This window comes from Protopterus annectens, chromosome 9.part0, assembly GCF_019279795.1.
Source record: "Protopterus annectens isolate FY-2018-M chromosome 9.part0, PAN1.0, whole genome shotgun sequence".
NCBI lineage: Eukaryota > Metazoa > Chordata > Ceratodontiformes > Protopteridae > Protopterus > Protopterus annectens.
Window position 1 is genome coordinate 44,395,717 of NC_056743.1, and position 23,285 is coordinate 44,419,001.

At 38.6% G+C, this 23,285-nt stretch overlaps 1 protein-coding gene across 3 annotated transcripts in view; it reads right to left on the minus strand.

Moving 5' to 3' along the window:
- Nucleotides 1-23,285, minus strand: part of LOC122811027 (C-C chemokine receptor type 5-like) — a 249,589-nt gene that overhangs the window by 48,069 nt on the left and 178,235 nt on the right. For all 3 annotated transcript variants that reach the window (XM_044082546.1, XM_044082545.1, XM_044082544.1), the window contains one exon: nucleotides 20,909-21,289. In XM_044082546.1, coding sequence (XP_043938481.1) covers nucleotides 20,909-20,929 — 21 coding nt within the window. In that variant the 5' untranslated portion in view covers nucleotides 20,930-21,289. The remainder of the gene's footprint in view (nucleotides 1-20,908; nucleotides 21,290-23,285) is intronic.

Sequence of the window (23,285 nt, forward strand, 5' to 3'; positions counted from 1 at the left end):
TTAATGGTCTATTGGACAATGTCCAGTGTTGTTAAACTTTTTTAGCATTAAATATAGGTTTATAGGTTGGTACTAAGCTGTCGGCCCTAGGGCCTATACAAGCCTAGCCATAACAATTCCCTGGCTATTTCTTCCCACAAAACAAGGAAAGTTCTTTCAGAAGAAACCCTAAATGTTTCCCTGAGGTGAAGTCTGGGTAATATTTTATACTTGTTTAAACATAACGGTAGTATAGATAGCATCTCTACTCTTTGGAGAAGTTAAAGTGTGCCTTGCAATCATAATCTTCTCTCCTTTCAGTCATAGCTAGTGAAGGAGATCTTTTGTTTTCTCATTTACCATTCAAATGTGGATGTATTGATACTATGTGATGTAGTTCTTTTCTTTGTGTGCTGCATACTTTCCTTTGCTTCACTAGTTCATTAGCATGTTTGTGTTTAATGTTGTCAGTGAAGATTAATACACTTTATTTGTATAATTTTTTGTATATAAAATTCAAAAGCAAATATAATTCAATTAAAAATAACTTGGATTCACTCTAGATCTGTACATATGTCTCACACCTCACTCTAAGCAAGTGGTCAGAACCGTTTCTTGCCATATTAAATATACACATACACTTGTTAGTAAGCTTTTACTATATTAGAGTAAACAAACAGTGATTAACTGTAGTCCACTGATATCAACTTTAAAGCCACGAAAGTATACATGAAAAAGGAAGGGGTCCAGGACAGATCCCTGCAGGACACCAATGGTGATGTCTTTCTGTCTAGATTAAACAACCCTCACCTTAATGGTTAGTGTCAGCCAATTACCTAGCCAGCAAACTATGTATGCATTAACACTGAGTTAGGAGGATTTATCAATACTCCCAGCATGTGGAATAGTGTCAAAGGCCTTGGCAAGGTTAGGGAAGGCAGTATGGACTGTCTCTCAACTATCCATAGCCTCAGTAACCCTTTCCAAAAACTGAGTCTAGTGCAGACATGAGTTATCTTTTAGAAAGCCATACTGATGTGAAGCTAAGGGTATAAAATCATCCACGTCATGTTTGTTTCATCTATAATGCATTCTGCAGCATTGCAAATAATACCAATGAGACTAACATGCCTACATTACATTATCTTGTCATTACTTCATATTACATCACATTATGGTTACCTTACATTACATGATGTTATCATTACTTCACATTACATCACATTATGGTTACTTTACATTACATTATGTCACCATTACTTCACATTACATCACATTTTGCTTACCTTACATTACATGATGTTATCATTACTTCACATTACATCACATTATGGTTACCTTACATTACATGATGTCACCATTACTTCACATTACATCACATTTTGGTTACCTTACATTACATGATGTTATCATTGCTTCACATTACATCACATTATGGTTACCTTACATTACATGATGTCACAATTACTTCAAAGTAGAGGAGTCCCCTTTATGAAACGGCACCCCAACAACTGTTCACACACTTCAGAGATATATGCAGTGGAGAGACTAAGGATGAGGAACTGATGGGGCATTTTGCTAGATGAGACTTAAAACTTCTCAGCAGACATCTGGGGATATTGCCAAGACACCTGGAATTTGGCATCTTTTAGTTTTGTAAAATGCCAAATTAACTTAGTCCAAAGTAATGTCAGGAGGGGAGGTGCAAAGCTGTAAGGAGGGGACAAATGGTAAAGTGAGTGGTTTGTAGCTGGAAGAGAATTTGCCTGTATGAACTTTATCAATGTCCTTTGCTCAGAGAAGGTGGTACCATTAGAAATGAGTACAGCACAGACTTGAGGGTGACTTCTAACTATCTTCATGTAGCTGATGAAGGATTTATAGTTCTCCTTTGATTTAGTTACAACCCTAACTTCATAATTGCCTCAATACATCTATCCAAGAAGTAGTAAAATCCAGAGGACTCTGCAACAACCTCAGGTAGAAGGTTTGCTTTGAGCTATACCATTTGTAATTGTCAATGAAATCTGTAAGCCGTAAGTAATTGGTTTTGGAATAATCTTTGAGTGTATAGGGGCTGCAAAGCAGGTTGCCAAAGAGAAGGTCAAAACCAGATTGTCAGATTTGTCTAAGGCAGGGTGGTACAAATGTGGGGGTGCATTTTCCGAGCACAGGATCATGAAGGTCAACACCCCTGCTGGGTGGGAGAACAATTCGGTCAAGTAAATTATCATTTACAAAGTCAAGAAAACTCTGGGAATGTCTGTTGTTGGTTCTGTATGTTTGCCATTTTATGTGTGGGTAGCTGAAGTCACTCATAAGAATGGAATTTGGTCATATGGCTAGCTGTTCTAACTGGTTAAGGTGCTCTTCATGTTCTGAGGGCATTGTAGTCGGGTTCTATAATGGTCTAAAATATGATTAATTTTATTGAGAGTAACTAGGACTTCAAGCAACTGTAGATTTGTATCTGCAGAAATGAGAGAGACAATGGAGGTATGAATAAATATAAGTAGCCCTTGTTTTTGCCAGTGGATCTGAACACATAATAGATGTTATTCCTGTGATTACAGGGAGTGCTATCACTGAATTGGACCCAGGCTTCTGTAATTGCACAAACACTGGTGTCTTCCAGGCTAAGAAAGGCTGCAAGTTGAGAGATTTTATTGTTTAGGCTCCTGCCATTCAGTAGTGCCACTATGATATTACCCAAAATGGAATTTATTATGCTGGGTTGTCCATCGGGTGAACTTTACCCCAAAAAGGCTGTATGAAGATAACATAATGTTTAGCCAGTATCAAAATCTGAAGGGTGAAAGGTGTAAGCAGTGAGGTCTGTTAATCATTTCAACCCATGAAGATGCACAGACTTTTGCTTCCTAGAAAGACACAGATCCTGGTGAAGGTAAAGTAATGCTGAATGTTACAGCTGAACTCATGTTGACTCATCAAAGGCAGTTTTGGAGAATGTAAAAACATAGAAAATGTTTGCTAAAACTATCTTCAATGAACATCCAAGGAATGTTTTTTGCAAGGAGCAAGCCCTCACCTACACCTCCCATGTCGGGGAATACCGCAATACTCCCAAACCTATATATACCAATTATGAGGGCACAAAATAGTGGAGAAAGAGGCAAATTCCATTGTTGATGAATGTAGCTTTGGTGAATGTATTTTGATCATTTCACATTCAATAAAACTTGCTTCAGTGACCTGACAAGCTGCCCCCATAGCCTTGCTTCTTCAAAAATGTGAGCAGAGAGGTCAACAATATCTCCCTTCATCTCTCGCTTTATCTCCCCCAAAGTGGAATATGCCTAAGATCATTAAGTCCTACATGGGCAACTATAATATGGTGCAGGCACCAAAGGGCCCTAGTAACATCCCTAATCTGATTACCAGAGATACTGCTGTTACCTTATCCTTTGCCATCCCGGTGGGTTTTGAATTAAAACCCTGTTGAAGTCTAGATACACTACATCCTCTGCAACTCACTTGTAAAATTCACCTGTAACTCAGTCATAAAACACAGCATTGACTGACATCCCCTTCTATACCAATCTTAGTTGCTGTTTTGGAGATTGTTGTCTTCTAGAAAAACTACCAGCCTTCCCCACAGGCTTCTGTCCATGATATTTCCTGAAATTACTTTTAAGCTAACAGACCTACAGTTCCTCAGATTTTTCCTGTAGCCTCTATTCTAGACTGTTGCAGCAACAATGTCATCGGTACTCAGGTACTTCCTCAGTGATCAGTGATCCATGCTGTCATGAGAAGCTGCATCTGAGATCTACCAGCACTTTAGTCAGACTCTTGAGGAGCCTGTGAGGAAGCTTTTCTATTTTCTGTGATTTATTTTACCTTAGGACAATAATTTCCCTCTGTATCTCTTTCCTCTCTATGCTAGTGTTTATCCTCTGCTCCCTGCACTCTACCTTCCTGCATCCAAGCATAGCACTTGTCCATTTGCTTCAGCCGTTGCTGAAGAACTAAAGTATTCACTCAGTAGCTCTGCTTTGCTCAGTCTTCTGTGAACTCATGCCCCGATTGGCTCAGCCTGGTCGTGTGTCATTCTCATTTCTGTATTCCCCATTTGGACCCCTGTTGCCATCTCCCTTTCAACGTGTGCATTTGCTTCCCTCATCTCCTTCATTTCCTTTCAGATTACCTCCTTGCATTTTATCTTCCCAGTTTTCCAGCTACCTCCTTTCTATATCCCTGGCCTACACCCTAATTGCTAGATTCACATACCTTTGTAGCCCCACTGACCTTTTCCTATTTAATCTTTTACTCAAATATTTATCAATATGCACAGTAATGCATCCATAACCCATTTCTGTTGCCCCATAGATTGTCCCCAGTGGATAATTCAGCTTTGACAGTCTCCCCAAGGTCATCATAACCTGCTCATTTAAAATTGCACACCATTACCTCTTCCTTTATGCTCCTCCTCCTGTCTACTATAAAGCACACAGCAGTATGATCATTGTTAATCAACAGTGTCTTAACATAGACATCCATGGCATCCTCTAAACTGGTTACAACCACATACAAAATTCTGCCTTGCATCAGCTGCCTACATATTGCATGCAGTTTGGTGGCTATCCAAGTATCTAGACATCAGGCTGTGCTGGGCTGGGCCCCTGATCAGAACATGCACTGAATACTGTGAGCAGTTATTGAGGCCATCCAAGCACCTAGACATCAGGCTGTGCTGAGCCCCTTATCAGAACATGCACTGAATACTGTGAGCAGTTATTGGGGCCTTCCAAGGACCTAGACATCAGGCTGTGCTGGGGCCTTGTTCGAACCATACACTGAATACTGCATGTAGTGATGGAGTGCATCTAAGTACCTAGACATCCTGGGCCCCTGGTCAGACTATGCACTGAATACTGTGAGCGATTATGGGGGGGGGGGGCTATTCAAGGACTTAGACATCAGGCTCTTCCAGGCCTCTGGTGGGACCATGCACTTAATATTATCAGCCGTTATGGGAATTATTCAAAGACCTAGGCATCTTGCTGTGCTGGGCCCCTGGTCAGACCATGCACTGAATACTGCATGCAGTTCCAGTGTCCATCCAAGGGCCTAGACATCAGGCTGTGCTGCGCTCCTATACAGACCAGGCAGTCTGGAAGCCATCTGGTTGTGCTGGGCCTCTCATTAGATCATGCACTGAATATTTTGAGTAGTTATGGGGGCCATCCAAGGACCTAGAAATCAAGCTGCTGAAAGGAATCAAGATGAAATCCACAAGAAGGATTCATGGGATGGAGGAGAAGAACTACATCCAGGGAGTAGTAAAACTACAGCTCTTCCCATTACAGATCAGTAGAAAGAGGGATGGCATAAAATGGGTGCATATAACTACATCAGGAAAATGTAAAGGGATCATCTTAAACAAGAAGGACCAAGAGAAGGATGAGGCACAGGCTACAGACTGTAGGGGCTAAGTGCTACCTAGATCAATGAAACACCTTTTCACAGAGAAGGCTGAGCAAATGTGGAACAGACTACTGGAATGGCTGGGGGAGAGGCAACCCAAAGAAGCATTGGAGAGACTCTTTACAAATGTAGTTATTTACCTCCCACTAATCTACTGACATGGTGGCAAATCAAAAAATCCCTAAACCATCCATTCTCCAGCATGTGAGAGCTAATTGGAATATTATTGTTATTAAGACATCCATTAGTGGATTTTTACAGTGTACCCTAACATGTACCCTTCTATGCAACATAAGATTCCTAGGATTCCACAAGTGATACACCCTTTCAAGCAATTTTGTATCATTTTGAGCATACAAATCCTGTTAGGTCTCTCTTTTTCACCAGGAAATCATCAGTAAGATATGTACCATCAGCATACTCCTCAATGAGATATGTACCTAAGCATATTCATCAGTGAGATATGTACCCACAATATACTCCTCAGTGAGATATGTACCTGCAACATACTCCTCAGTGAGTTATATACCCGCAACATACTCCTCAGTGAGTTATGTACCGGCAACATACTCCTCAGTGAGTTATATACCCGCAACATACTCCTCAGTGAGTTATGTACCGGCAACATACTCCTCAGTGAGTTATATACCTGCAACATACTCCTCAATGTCCCTACTGGGCAGGTGAATAGGCATTTCTTAACCAGGAAATGATCATTAAGATATGTACTCACAGTGTATTCCTCAGTGAGATATGTACCCACAGTGTATTCCTCAGTGAGATATGTACCCACAGTGTATTCCTCAGTGAGATATGTACCCACAGTGTATTCCTCAGTGAGATATGTACCCACAGTGTATTCCTCAGTGAGATATGTACCCACAGTGTATTCCTCAGTGAGATATGTACCCACAACATATTCCTCAGTGAGATATTTACCCACAGTATACTCCTCTGAGAGATATGTACCCATAGCATACTCCTCAGTGAGATATGTACCCACAGAATACTCCTCAATATCCCTACAGGACAGGTGAATGGGACATCATCAGTGAGATATGCAACCACAGCATACCCCCTTTTTATATTTCTGTAATATCATTTACTTTCCATATTCTTCTAACAACTTAACTTTTTTACAGTTTTTTTTTTTCCATATCCTAACTGATATCCAGCAATATCTCATATTACTAATAAATAACTTTCCTTTTAAAGTTTCCCTTTTTCAGCATCTATAACTCATTTTACATATTTGATGAGACATAAGGAACAACTGAATTAATCATTTTTATCATGCCTCCTCCCCGATTATGTGTGAAATATCACTTTTTACTGGGTTTAGTCTTGCACCATATATAGCAGGAGATATTTCCTACTAACTCCACTTCTGCTCTCTTGAGATTACTACGTGGGAATGTATGATTAGTACCCACTGCCAACACTCTTGGGTAAGGTATGTAGGAATGTATGATTACTACCCACTGCCGACACTCTTGGGTAAGGTATGTGGGAATGTATGATTACTACCCACTGCCGACACTCTCAGGTTAGGTATGTGGGAATGTATGATTACTACGCACTTTTGACCCTCTCAAATTAGGTATGTGGGAATGTGTGATTACTACCCACTGCCGACACTCTTGGGTAAGGTATGTGGGAATGTATGATTACTACCCACTTTTGACAATCTCAGATTAGGTATGTGGGAATGTGTGATTACTACCCACTGCCGACACTCTTGGGTAAGGTATGTGGGAATGTGTGATTACTACCCACTGCCGACACTCTTGGGTAAGGTATGTGGGAATGTATGATTACTACCCACTTTTGACACTCTCAGATTAGGTATATGGAATGTATGATTACTACCCACTTTTGACACTCTCAGATTAGGTATATGGAATGTATGATTATTACCCACTGCCGACACTCTTGGGTAAGGTATGTGGGAATGTATGATTACTACCCACTACTGACACTCTTGGGTAAGGTATGTGGGAATGTATGATTACTACCCACTGCAGACACTTGCAGCTTAGGTATGTGGGAATGTATGATTGCTACCCACTACTGCCACTCTTGGGTAAGGTATGTGGGAATGTATGATTACTACCCACTACTGACACTCTTGGGTAAGGTATGTGGGAATGTATGATTACTACCCACTACTGACACTCTCAGGTTAGGTATGCAGGAATGTATGATTACTACCCACTACTGACACTCTCAGGTTAGGTATGTTGAAATGTAAGGCAAAACAATGAAGCCATGGAGGGAGATTCAAACCGACAAGTTTATTCTGCTATAAAATTAATGTTGACACAATTCATTGTCACAATACGTTTTCATTTAAAATTACTTCATCAGATGTGGGTGTGCAATACCTAAGGATAATTTATAATAAAACCTAGTGAACATCATTCCATTAATTATCCAATGAAAATGTCAGGACCATTAACAAATTTAATAGACACATCCTGTATATAGACAAAGACAAAACATGATAGACCTTCATAAATCTCATTAAAAAAACTTCACAGTAAAAAACATCACAATAAAAAACTTCTCATTGAAAAACTTCACATTAAACAACAAACATAAAATACTTTTAAAATGCTTTTAAAATGTTCTATTAAATTCATTCTAAAGCTGAGTGCTCCATCTATGGGAAATTCATATTAATTACATTTCAAAAAATAAATTACAAATATTAAATATAAAGTGCTTAAAGATGCTAAAATGTTAAAAGTTTAAAAACTAGGACTCTAGCAATCTGGGCATCTAGAGATCTGGAAGTCTTGTAAGGGACGTAATAGCAGTAATTAAAAGGGTTGTCAGTTAAATGTAGGGTTTAAAGGGGGGAATGACTATTGTAAGGGACGTAATAGCAGTAATTAAAAGGGTTGTCAGTTAAATGGAGGGGTTTAAAGGGGGGAATGACTACGTAATAGCAGTAATTAAAAGGGTTGTTAGCTAAATGGAGGGGTTTGAAGGGGGGAATGACTATTGTAAGGGACGTAATAGCAGTAATTAAAAGGGTTGTCAGCTAACTGGAGGGGTTTAAGGGGGGGAATGACTACAACTTTGCTGCTCTCATTTTGAGAACTGGGGCAATAGAAATGTGTTCATTTAAACCTGGCCATTTATTCGCCTGTAGTGTTAATTGCCACCAAAGCTCACGATATTCAGTCTTTTCCTCCCATAGACCACCTCATCCATCAATGGTAACTTTTTCAACAACATAAAAAAAAAAACTAGCATTAGGACAACGTTGTTTGTGTTTATACCGTGCATTTGTTTCCTTTTCATGTTGCACGTTGTAGATGTGCTCATATATCCTTCTCTTCAGTTTACATTCGGTTTTACCTATGTAGAATGCTTGGCATACCTGGCAAGTTGCCAGGTATACCACTCCACAGGTTTCACAGTTGCTAAACTCTTTACTTCTTTATACTGTGTTTCTACATGGTAAACAATAACTATCACTATTTACAATATGAGGACGTTGGCTACAGCGACCGCACTTGTAAGTTCCGTTTCTTTTATTGCTACACCCTTATGTCCAGTATTATTGTACTCTAACGGGTTTTTCAAAGACCTTGCATTTTTGTACACCACTTTTCTATCATTTATATTTATTATCTTTATTCTATCATGTTTTGTCTTTGTCTTTATACAGGATGTGTCTATTAAATTTGTTAATGGCCTGACATTTTCATTGGATAATTAATGGAATGATGTTCACTAGGTTTTATTATAAATTATCCATAGGTATTGCACGCCCACATCTGACGAAGTAACTTTAAATGAAAACGTATTGTGACAATGAATTGTGTCAACATTAATGTTATAGCAGAATAAACTTGTTGGTTTGAATCTCCCTCCGTGGCTTCATTGTTTCGCCTTACATCGCATTTTCTTGTATTTACTGGTGTCATTGTGCTTTGGTGATCACTTTTGGATATGTTGAAATGTATCATTACTACCCACTGCTGACACTTTCGGGTTAGGTATGTGGGAATGTATGATTACTACCCACTGCCCACACTCTCAGGTTAGGTATGTGGGAATGTATGACTGCTACCCACTACTGACACTTTTGTTAGGTATGTGGGGATGTAAGATTACTACCCCTGCTACACTGTCGGATTATATATGTGGGAATGTATGATTACTAACCACTGCCGACACTCCCGGCTTAGATATGTGGGAATGCATGACTACTATCCAATACTGACAATCTTCGGTTATGTATGTGGGAATGTATGATTACTACCCATTGCAGACATTTGCAGGTTAGGTATGTGGGAATGTATAATTACTACCCACTACTGACACTCTCAGGTTAGGTATGTGGGAATGTATAATTACTACCCACTACTGACACTCTCAGGTTAGGTATGTGGGAATGTAGGATTACTACCCACTGCTGACACCTGTAGGTTAGGTATGTATTATTACTACCCATTACTGACATGTTGAGGCTAGGGAATGTATTTTTACTACCCACTACTGACACTGTCAAGTTAGGTATGTGGGAATGTAGGATTACTACCCACTGCTGGCAGGTGTGGGTTATGTATGTGGGAATGTATGATTACTACCCCTGCTGGCACTGGCGGGTTATGTATGTGGGAATGTATGATTACTAACCACTGCTGACACTCCCAGGTCAGATATGAGGGAATGTATGATTACTACCCACTACTGATACTTTCCAGTTATGTATGTGGAAATGTATGATTACTACCCATTGCTGACACTCTCAGTTTAGGTATGTGAGAATGTATGATTACTACCCCTGGTGACACTGGCGGGTTATGTATGTGGGAATGTATGATTACTACCAACTGCCAACACTCCCAGGTAGATATGTGGGAATGTATAATTACTACCCACTACTCACACTTTCTGGTTATGTATGTGGGAATGTATAATTACTACCCACTACTCACACTTTCTGGTTATGTATGTGGGAATGTATAATTACTACCCACTACTCACACTTTCCGGTTATGTATGTGGGAATGTATGATTACTACCCATTGCTGACACTCTCAGTTTAGGTATGTGAGAATGTATGATTACTACCCCTGGTGACACTGGCGGGTTATGTATGTGGGAATGTATGATTACTACCAACTGCCGACACTCCCAGGTAGATATGTGGGAATGTATAATTACTACCCACTACTCACACTTTCCGGTTATGTATGTGGGAATGTATAATTACTACCCACTACTCACACTTTCCGGTTATGTATGTGGGAATGTATGATTACTAACCGCTACCAGCTCTCTCAGGTTAGGTGTATGGGAATGTATGATTACGCTCTGCCGACACTCTCCAGTTAGCGATGTGGGAATGTATGATTACTAACCACTGCCGACACTCCCGCCTTAGATATGTGGGAATGCATGACTACTATCCAATACTGACAATCTTCGGTTATGTATGTGGGAATGTATGATTACTACCCACTGCAGACATTTGCAGGTTAGGTATGTGGGAATGTATAATTACTACCCACTACTGACACTCTAGTTACGTATGTGGGAATGTAGGATTACTACCCACTGCTGACACCTGTGGGTTAGGTATGTATTATTACTACCCACTACTGACACTGTCAAGTTAGGTATGTGGGGATGTAGGATTACCGCCCACTGCTAACAGCTTTGGGTTAGGTATGTGGGAATGTATGTTTACTAACCACTGCTGACACTCCCAGGTTAGATATGTTGGAATGTATGATTATTACCCACTATCAAAACTCCCAGGTTACATATGTGGGAATGTAGGATTACTACCCACTACTGACACTTTTGCATTATGTATGTGGGAAAGTATTATTACTACACACTGCTAACACTGTTGGGTTATTTATGTGGAAATGTATGATTACTACCCACTACTGACACTCTTGGGTTAGGTATGCGGGAATGTATGATTACTACCCACTGCTGACACTCTCGGGTGAAGTATTTGGGAATGTATGATTTCTACCTACTGCCGACAGTCTGGGATTAGGTTCATAGGTTCATAGGTAGGTACTAGGCTATTGGCCCTAGGGCCTATATAAGCCTAGCCAACAGTAACCTGGCTTTCGCCACCCAAGAAAATTATTTTACTGTGCCACTGTCAAGCAGAGCCACAGAAGTGATCCCCAGGGTGAATTTCTTATCTCCCATCCAATCATCAAGATTTTTCTTGAAGAGTGCTAATGAGGAGCTTTGTTTGATATAGATAGGTAGTTTGTTCCAGAGTATGGGAAGTCTCTGGGACAGGAACCTATCCCTCCAGCATGTTCTGTTTATTGTGGTGACAAGGCTTAGGTCCCTAGACCGTGTAGCTCGGTGGGATTGGGATTTCTTTAAGTTAAGCATGTCTAAAAGCTCTGAGTTTGACATAGCTTTGTGTGTTAGGCAAAGATCGCCTCTGAGTAGGCAATATGCAACAGAGTAAAGCTGCAGTTTTTTGAGATGGTCTGCATAGGGCATCTGTTTGAGGCCAGTAATCCTCTTTGTGAGGTATTTCTGTGGCCTTTCCAGTTGTTATAGATGTCTTGTGAGGTACATACCAAAAGGGGCAATGTACTCTATAATTGGTCTAATGAGTGACGAGTAGAGGTGATCAATGACATCTTTTTTCCTGAATGAGAACCCTTTTGTGATGAGGTGTGCACGTAGAAGGATTTCCTGACTACTGTGGCAATGTGATTATCAAAGAAGAGAGACTACTGTCCACCTGTGTCCCAAGGTCTCATCACACTTTCAGTGTTAAGTAGACTACTGCCTATGTGGTTGTTCATGGGTACTGAGTTTTTACCAAAAGGGATGACAATGCACTTTTTGGCATTGAGCTTGAGGCCATGGCTTTGACACCAGGCATCTGTCTCAGCGAGGCCCTTTTGTAGGATGTCCACATCTTTTGGAGTTTTGATTATGGCTCCTAGTTTGCAGTCATGTATGAAGTTCATTAGCCAAAGACCTTCTGTGTTGGCCTGTACTTCAGAGAAGTAGATACCAAACAGGAGAGGACCCAGGACTGAACCCTGTGGTACTCCACTTGTCACTGGTCAGAAGTTGGATATGGAGTCTGCAACTTTCACAGTGTGCATTCTGTCAGTGAGCCAGTTGGCAACCCATCTTGTGACACAGGGATTTATACCTAGTTTAGTGAGTTTATCTATAATTCCAGTGTGGGGGATGGTGTCGAAAACCTTGGCGAGATCTAGATAGGCTGTGTGAACCACCTTACCCTCATCTACGGTTTAGGTGACTGCTTCAAAGAAGTCTATCAGGTTTAGGAGACATAATCTGCCTTTTACAAACCTGAACTGGGTATGTGGGAATGTATGACTACTAACCACTGCTGATACTCTTGGGTAAGGTATGTGGGAATGTATGATTACTACCCACTGTTGACACTCTCGGGTGAAGTATGTGGGAATGTATGATTTCTACCCACTGCCGACAGTCTGGGATTAGGTATGTGGGAATGCATGATTACTAACCACTACTGACACACTCCGGTTAGGTATGTGGAAATGCATGATTTCTACCCACTACCAACACTCTGGGGTTAGGTATGTGGGAATGTAGGATTACTACCCACTGCTGACACTATTGGGTAAGGTATCTGGGAATGTATGATTACCACCCACTGCCCACACTCTTGGGTTAAGTATTTTGGAAGGTATGATTAATACACACTGCAGATAGTGTCAGGTTAGGTATGTGGGAATGTATGATTACTACCCCCTGCTGACACTGTGGATTTATGTATGTGGGAATGTATGATGACTAACCACTGCTGACACTCCTGGGTTTGATACGTGGGAATGTATGATTAGTACCATTGCTGACACTCTTGGGTTAGGTATGTGGGAATGAATGATTACTAACTGCTGCCGACACTGTCGGGGTATGTACGTGGGAATGTATGATTACTAACCACTGCCAACATTCCTGAGTTAGATAAGTGGGAATGTATAATTTCTACCCACTGCTGACGCTCTCAGGTTAGGTATGTGGGAATGTATAATTACTACCCACTGCCGACACTCTTGGGTTATGTATGTGGGAATGTACGATTACTAACCACTGCTGACACGTTTGGGTTAGGTATCTGGGAATGAATGATTACTACTAACTACTGCCACTCTCAGGTTAGGTATGTGTTAATACATGATTACTACCCACTGCTGACACCTGTGGGTTAGGTATGCGGGAATGTATGATTACTAACCACTGCCAACACTCCTGGGTTAGATATGTGGGAATGTATAATTTCAACCCACTGCTGACACTCTCAGGATAGGTATGTGGGAATGTATAATTACTACCCACTGCTGACTCTCTCAGGCTATGTATGTGGGAATGTATGATTACTACCCACTGCTGACACCCTCAGGCTATGTATGTGGGACTGTATGATTAAACAAGTAATCTCCGTGGTATCCCCAAAGTCTCAAAACAACCCACTAAAGTGTAGTGGGTCTAAAAACAAAACAGTGTAAGAAACTTCTCTGTGTGGAAGATTTTCAGTCCATATATTTCTAGTCAATCACTGTATATTAATCAAATCAGACAATAGTAGTAGAAGTAGCGAACGTAAACTCGTCAAGTCAAAAAGTAATAATAGAAAATATATAATTCTACAGTATTACTAAGTATTCGAAAGTAATCCAAGCAAGGCAGGCAGTGTTTCCAGTCGAAAATCCTTTATTAAGTACACAGACAAGCGAGTCAAGTAAAACAAAAATAGAGTAATAATTTCCTCACAAGCTTTGTAAATATATATATACTTTTTTATCAGGCATGGGAGTGGTTTATTGTGCTGCAAAACAAAGTGTTATTGGTACACATGTTTAATTCACATCCCTTCGCCCATCAGTGTGACATTCGAGCTGGTCCTGCCATACCTAGTAGCTGTCATAATAATATATAGCCCTAATGTACTTAATAATTTGGTTAAATAAGATGTACCATTAAAGTAGATTATTAAGTCTGTGACTTTATACAAGGCAATATACTACATGGCTGGAAATATATCAACCGCGATCAAAAATTATATATAAATATATACATATACATTTTGCATGTAAAAATCAGTTTCTATTTTCATAACCTATTGTTAACAAAGATCGCTTTCGTCCTTCTAGACTTCTTCAGGTCTGTGTACAAGAACCCTAAAAACCTATATAATTGTATAATTAGTTAGTATTGTTATTACCATCATTTGGAATAATGTGGAAAAAAGAGAACCAGAAAAAAAAAAAAAAAAAAATATATATATATATATATATATATATATATATATATATATATATATATATGGTTCTACTTTACATAACCGACAGCTGCTGTCACCGACAACGAATTTGCGAGTGTCAGAAGATCGACAATCCGGAAGACCGACGCTATGGATCAAAACACTGACGCCGAGGATAGTGACTTGGAAAAAGGCTGTGTAAGTATGCGGTGGTGACGGACGTTAGGGTGCGAGTAAGGTAAGTGTGGATATTGACGGTCTGTGGGGATAGGGGTGGGTTTAGTGATTTAGGGTCAGTGCGCGGGTTAGGTAAATGTGCGGTAGTGATAGTTTTTGGGTTAGGGGCGAGTTAAGTAAGTTAGGGTTAGGGCCCGTGTTAGGTAAGTGTGCGGTAGTAGTATTTTGGGTTAAGTGAGTTAGGGTTAGGGCGTGGGTTAGCTGAGTGTGCGATAGTGACGGACCTTAGGGTAAGGGTTTGGGTTAGGGTTGTAGATAGTTGTGTATGTGAGGTTTAGTGTGGGTTTGCGAGGATTTTGGTGTGCTTGTGTTGTGTGTGTGGTTTTTGGACAGGGGATGTGTTTTGTTAGTTGATTGTTGTTATTGTGGTGTGTGCAGCGTATGAGGTTTCGTGTTTGTGGACCGTCGGTTGTTTGTTTGTCGGGCATGTGAGGTTTCGTGTTTATGGTTTGTCGATTATGTGGTGTCGATGTTTGTGTTGTCGGTGTTTTGCAGTGTCAGTTATGTAAAGTAGAACCATATATATATATATATATATATATATATATATATATATATATATGTATGTATGTATGATGATGGAAATAAAATATACACTTAAATTTCAAATGATTTAAAATGGTATTTAAAACCAATTTGTAGAAAAAAATAAAATAAAATACACTTTTAATTGAACAGTAGTAGTTTAGTCCAGGCTTTCTAAAAGAGTTCAGCTTTAATTGCCACATGAGTTCATGTTTCTCCAGAATATTCAGGATGTCTCCTTCAAGATCACCCATGTCTATGCGATCCAGGATCTGGAACTTAAAACCTGTGTGTCTTTTATGAAGAGAAAGGTGTTTGGCTAGTGCATTATTTTTACATCCAGAGCAGATTTCTGACAGATGACATGAAATCCTTTGCTTATTTACAGTCCTGCCCACATAGAATGCATCACATTCATTGCACTGTGCCCTGTAAATTAATGTTAATCAGAAAAGGGTTTCCTGTGACAATGTCCCAGTTTTCTTCAATAATATTTTTGATACTGTGATAATCCAAAGTGTATGTCAGGATGCAGCTATTTTTGCATTTGTTATTCTCTGTGGAATTACTTAACATTTTTCTACTGGGGAGGTTGAGTGAAGGTGCTTCAGTCCTTTTCAGATCTATAATGGGTTCCAGGATGTTTTTTAACATCTGACTTTCATAGCCTCTCACTAGAAAATCATTCTCTAAGTTGTTCAGGTTTCTCAAAAATGGTTCCATCTCTGTGGTAATTCGAGCTAATCTATAGCCTTGGGATTTCACTACATTATACTTGGTTTTTGTAGGATGTAGACTTCTACTGTGGAGTAATAAGTTAACCCTCGTTGGTTTTCTGAAGTGATCAGTGGTGATTCTGTTAGTGTTGGTGTCATTGGAAATCTGCATATCTAAGAAAGTGTTTGAAGTACAGCTATGGGAAGAGGTAAACTTCAGGAAGGGGGTTGTTTGATTGGGGTAAGTGATAAAATCTCCAAGCTGCAAGGTGTCACCTTCCCACACAATAAAGACATCGTCAATAAAACGTAATAGCATGTGATATGCTGCATGTAATCTGTGTTGTTTAACACAAAGTCCTCCTCCCTTTTGCCCAGGGCTATGTTAGCTATGCTGGGAGCCATGGCAGCCCCCATTGCTATACCAGTTTTTTTGTTTGTAGTGTTTGCCATTGAAAGTAAAGAAACTGAAGTCCAGTACAAGATTAATGAGCTTGCTTAACTTTTGCAGTTGTGCCTGTGTACCCTGATTATGTTACTTAAAAGACTCCATAGCTGCTGTTATACAGTAATTGTGAGGGAGCACTGTGTACAAGGATTCCACATCAATAGTTACCAAAATACTGTCAGCTTCCACTGTAATGTTTTTTATTTTCTTCAATCCATTGAATCTCTTATGTATGATTTATTCTTTTCTGCTAGAGGTTTCAGCAAGTAATCAAGGTAAATGGCTGTGGCTTCAGTAAGGGAACCTCCACTTGCTACCACCGGTCTATAAGGTGGGTCTTCTCTGTACTTGTGTGGCTTTGGTATTCCAAAAAAGTAAGTTAAACGTGGGCATTGGCTCCATAAATAATTATAAAGATTTTCAGTGATACGTTTTTCTTCCCATAATGTGGTGAGATTAGTGTTCCATAAATCATATGCTCTTTTTATGCCATCCATGGCAAATAACTCATAAAATCTGTTATCCTCCAGCATGTTCTCTATCTTTTGGTTGTAGCTAGTGGTATCAGTCAGAAGTATACCTCCTCCCTTGTCTGCCTTCATTACATGCCTGGATTTATCATTGCCTAGCTCAAGCAATGCTTTTCTTTCTCCCTGTGTTAAGTTATAAAGTTTTTTCTTTGGAGGTTTTTTAAGCAGTTTCCTGATATCCATCTCACATTTCACTTTGAAAGCAGCTAGTGTTTGATGTAGTAACAAATGCAAAAATAGCTGCATCCTGACATACACTTTGGATTATCACAGTATCAAAAATATTATTGAAGAAAACTGGGACATTGTCACAGGAAACCCTTTTCTGATTAACATCTTAGGTGAAGCCCTATCATTTGTTTATAGGAAGGCCAGGAATATTAGAAGTTTTGTTGAATTTAAACCTAGACCATGTGAGAAAAGCACTAAAAGATGTGAAACTAATTGTACATTTTGTATATTTATACAGCAAGGTGATAGTTTTTATTGCCCTTATTTAAAGAAGATCATTAAAACCAGTGCAGGGGGTGACTGTAACACTAAAAAGGTAATTTACAGGGCACAGTGCAATGAATGTGATGCATTCTATGTGGGCAAGACTGTAAATAAACTCAAGCGAAGGATTTCATGTCATCTGTCAGAAATCCGCTCTGGATGTAAAAATAATGCACCAGCCAAACAGCTTTCTCTTCATAAAAGACACACAGGTTTTAAGTTCCAGATCCTGGATCGCATAGACATGGGTGATCTTGAAGGAGACATCCCGAATATTCTGGAGAAACATGGACTCATGTGGCAATTAAAGCTGAACTATTTTAGAAAGCCTGGACTAAACTACTACTGTTCAATTAAAAGTGCACTGGAACTTAGAAAATTGCCACATTGTTTACATGACTAATTGTATTTTATTTTATTTTTTTCTACAAATTGGTTTTAAATACCATTTTAAATCATTTGAAATTTAAGTGTATATTTTGTTTCCATCATCATACACACACACACACACACACATATATATATATATATATATATATATATATATATATATATATATATATATATATATTTTTTTTTTTTTTTCTGGTTCTCTTTTTTTCTACTTTATTCAAAATGATGGTAATAACAATACTAACTAATTATACAATTATATAGGTTTTTAGTGTTCTTGTACACATACCTGAAGAAGTCTAGAAGGATGAAAGCGATCTTTAACAATAGGTTATGAAAATAGAAATTGATTTTTACATGCGAAATGTATATGTATATATTTATATATAATTTCTATTCTCTATCCTCTCTAACCTTACACAATTGACTTTATATGAATACTTTTTGACTAATGTAAAAAAAAAAAAAAAAAATTAACCCTTTTTTTATTCTTATACATACATTATATTTGGTTTGCTATGTTGAAATTATTGTTGCCTACTTAGTTGCTTTGTTTGTAAAACTTGTATTACCATTGTTTATGTCTGTTTTATACTTGTAATCTTACCCTTGGAGCTTTTCTCCCTGGGCCTCTACTGAAAATGGACATAAATCCAGCTAGACTAGCCCGGTCAACAAATGTAAAATAAAATAAAATAAATTTTTGATCGCAAAATGAACTAAGGTTGATATATTTCCAGCCATGTAGTATATTGCCTTGTATAAAATCACAGACTTAATAATCTACTTAATAATTTGGCAATATTGTAGTCAAAAGTCATGGTGACAGAAAAGCTCATCAGACACCAAGAGCTGTCCCTAAAACTACAGTTTACCCCTACACTCTCTCTGCCAGGGATTACTACAGATGTGAGGGTCTTGGTTGCAGTGGCTCACCCAAGCAAACTGAAAAGCAGGCAGTAGAGGAGTGACCAGTCTTTAAATGTACTCATTTTGTTGCAGGTGACAAAACACTTGCTACAGGTTTAGCAAAAAAATGAAACCAGAAAGAATCATATAAAATAAGATAATGCTATTATATCCAAACATTGAGTCCAAAAAAACTCATATAAAATAAAAGAAATGCTGCTATATTCAAACACTGGAACCAGAAAAATCTTTTAAAAATAAAGTAATGCTGTTATAGAAAAATTATGAAAGAATCATATGAAATAAAGTAGTGATTTTTATCAAAACAATGAATCTAGAAAGAATCATATAAAGTACCGACACAAAACATTTAATTTACCTAGAAAATGCAGCATGTATAGTAGTGAATATTTATTTTTAAGTTATGAACTCAGAAACTGCTAGAAACCTCACATCTGCAGACATTAGCAGCAAGTGATTTGTGACCTGATCAACAATAAAGAAGCAAACAATTCTCTGAAAATACACTTTTCTGACAAAGGTCACACTTTTAAGAAGAATGACCTAGGTGACCTCGCACCCGATCGTATCAAGTATGAAGTGCATTGGAGCAGCCCCCCCCCCCCACCATGTAGGGATGCTGTGAGTTATGTCCTTCATGAAAAACACATTCAGTGTTGCAGTGTTGCTAGACACACTCACCAGAGCTCTAACTAGATGTTGTTTTGTGTGACTAGCTTTGGCTACAAAAAAATCACTGCTAAGGCTCAAATTTAAACAAGTAAAAATAATGGAAATATGTTTTATTTTATAGGGCTATGTCTTTATTTCAAGAAAAGCACATTGGTATGTTATTATTTGATGCAGGTAGATGCATATATTCTGGTTCTTATCAAGTCACACTCCTGTCTGAGCAGGGCACATGTGAGCTTCAGCATTATGCTAGACTACAGAGTATCATTTTCTTATTCCTGAGCTCTGTATGTCCTTCTACGTGGCGTACCTGTTATAGTCCTGACCATGCACCCTCAGTCAGAGATCTTAGCATTGGTTAATGGAATCAGTGTTGATAAACATATCAAGAGGCGCTTGAGGTGTGTATAGGAGTCAGACCTCCTAGGGTTCCTACAGCCATTCTAATGGTGTTATAATCTGAGAGATTGATCTTAGTCACTTTACACACAACAGTTCTGAAACAGTGTAAACCTTCTTCTGGCTGTGGAAAATAATTTAAATCTAATGTGTGAAGCCCTTCCTTTCCAGTTCTATATCGTAAACATCAGAGCCTACATTTTGAAATACCTGTCAAAGAAACTTCACTTTCTCCTGAAAAATATGCCCTTTAAATGATATTACTTAATATAATGAATGGGGGAGTGAAAAAAATCATGCAATGAATATCCCATAGAAATGTAGAACAGCTCTTAAAATGCATGCTTTTTATGAGTCATGATGAATGTATTTTAATAGGTTTGTAAGCTATCAGCCTGTCAGATGCAAGAAATTCCTATTACACAGATAAATAACATACAGTCATACATATGAATACAGTAACTCAGCATGGAAACATTTTATATTGTGAAATGCAATAACATTTGTTCTTGTCCTCTGCAGAATATCTGTTTTATTTTCCTTAAGAAACAAGCATTTCAAACTTGTGTGTCAATTTTGTGGACTTTGCAATAGAAAAGTGCTGTTTTAAATATTGCAGCAATTAATTTGCTTTGTGATGGTAATGTTTCATTTCAGCTAAAAAAATAGAAAACAAACATCTTGCATTATATAACACACTGGTATGTTAAACAACATCAGGTGGGAAAGTCAACTGCTGCAGTTTTTTTTTTTGTTTTTACTGTGCCCTTAGCAACACTATTGCTAATTCTACTAAACTATTAATGGTACCATTCTTAAATCAACCAATTTTTTTAAAGCTAAAAAAGAAAATACTTACATTGTTTATACAGTTTCCCATCACTACACCTTATCAGAAGAGGAGGTCTGGAAATTAAGGTTGAGCTGGTAGCTTTGAGATCTGCTTCTTGGCTGGTACAAAGTGACTTAATAATTTTCTCTTCCTCTCAGGTGGAATACAAACACTTCTAATTGCAATGTTTGCAAAGGAACAGCTTTGAGATCTGCTTATTGTCTGGTACAAAGTGACTAATACTTTTCTCTTCCTCTCCGGTGGAATGCAGATGTTTCTAATTGCAGTGCTGTAATGTCATGGCACAGCCTTCTTTTTTCATAAATGTGTTATTCTTTACTTACCATTTACTTCTGATAAAACATGTATGTCTTGTGGAAAACCCCACGTGGAAACATTCTTTTTTTACTGAAAAAAAACAGGAAATGTTTACTCAAGAAAAGTCTTCTTTAAAGGAACAATATTTTTATAATGCTTACATCATGAATTTTGCCTCTTAAACTGCAAACTAGAAAAGCATAAACATTGTTTATTAAAAAGTGACTTGCAATAAGAACACCTTTGCATAACATGATGACCTGCATTACTGTTTTCCACTTTATCCTAGTTAGTGCTTATAATCTGCCTGTTTTTGTAACATGGGTAATGCGATGAGATTATTTTACAAGAGGGATACTCTCTGTGTGCCTCTCAAATGTAAATGCTTTCTTGTTACAGTCGGACTACAATATGTCTATGTATTTATTTCACAATCTATGTATTATTTCATTCTAGCATGTTGCCTGTGACAATGGCACGTAGCTGTGTTTTTCCTGTTTCCGCCACAGCTAGCTTACTGAGCTTATCTCTCACCTACTGGCTGCATTCTCCAGGTGTGGGAGGAGCTGCTTATCATTTTTTAAGGTGGTGGCCTTTTTTCCTGGATTTAGCGACAGGGACATTCCTCACAATTTCCTGCGGTTCAGAAGGTCAGCAGACATGAATAATGATGTTGCATAAAACCTTTCTGGAATCTGAGTTAAACTAGCATTGGTAGTATCAGTTTAACAGGGGACGTCTGTTCCCTAAACCCCATCTTCTCAAATAAAAAGATGTATAAAGACAAGCGGTACAAAGAGGTACAATTGCCTATTATAAGTTACAGGTAAGGTAATACTACACTTTCATTGTAACTCCATGCCATATCATCTCCTTAGTGCTAGTACATCCTTATTACATTTCACAATCACCTGTTTATGATACAAAATAGAAAATGACGCTGCTAACCAGCACATACAGCTACTGCTGACTTTTCTGCAGTGTTTAGGCCTCCTCCTGTTCCAAGACAGCATTTAAGCATAGGTACTTTTCTAGTACAGTCTATTATGTCATATCAATTTTGCTGATATTTTGTCAACTTTATCAGCACTCAGTGAGGAGCAATAATGAATGATGGACTGACTGATCACCACATGAAACCAGAGTAGGAGTACAGCAGTATCACACCAGCAGTATTCCTTTAAGTGTCCAAGGTATTTGACACAGTCTGTCATCTCAAATTGCTACCAAAACTATCCTCTCTAGATCTAGGAACTTCATCACCTAGGTCCATAGCTACCTATCAACCAGGTTGCAAGCAGTTAAATGGAGAATGACATTTCCTTCTTTCTCTATGTACCAGTTGTAATCCCAAAAGGCTCAGTTTCAGGTCCTATTCTTTTCAGTATCTTCACCAATGACCTACACACTGGAACTAAATGTGCCCCCATTATGCAGTATGTAGATGACCCCATACTAATCTGCTCAGCAAAAATCCTAGATAAACTAAGCCAGCTCATCCAGGAGTCACTCAGCTCTACTGAGGCTTGGCTAACAGATCCACAATTACTGCTAAACTCCCCCAATAACTAAACTGAGCCTATTGACTTCCAAGCAATCCCCTACCCACAAACAGCTATATTCTATCACCTCATCCAATAATACCAGGATAGAACTACTAACCTGCATGAAACTATTAGGTGTCATCATTGATGACAATCTAAAATGTGAACACCACATAAAACTGGTAGTAAAGAAAACCGGTCAGAAACTAGTGGCCCTCCATAGGATCAAACCAAACCTGACAGAGAATGCTAGAACGAACACTGTATGTACTTTCCTACTCCCTACTCTTCTCTATGATACCCCTGTACTTATTAACCTGAAACCCCCCTTACTGTCCTCACAAGGCCAATATGATAATAAAATAATAACATTAGTTTCAAATCACAGCTACAGAACCCACCACTGTGTACCCCTTAAACAACTACATTCTCGAGTCATTTTGGATACTTGCAGCAAATGTGTAGTTCCTGATTGGAATTTAAAGTAAGGTGTGTTTAGTTGAGGTCATCGGACTGTTAAGTGAAAATTGTTTCATTTCTCC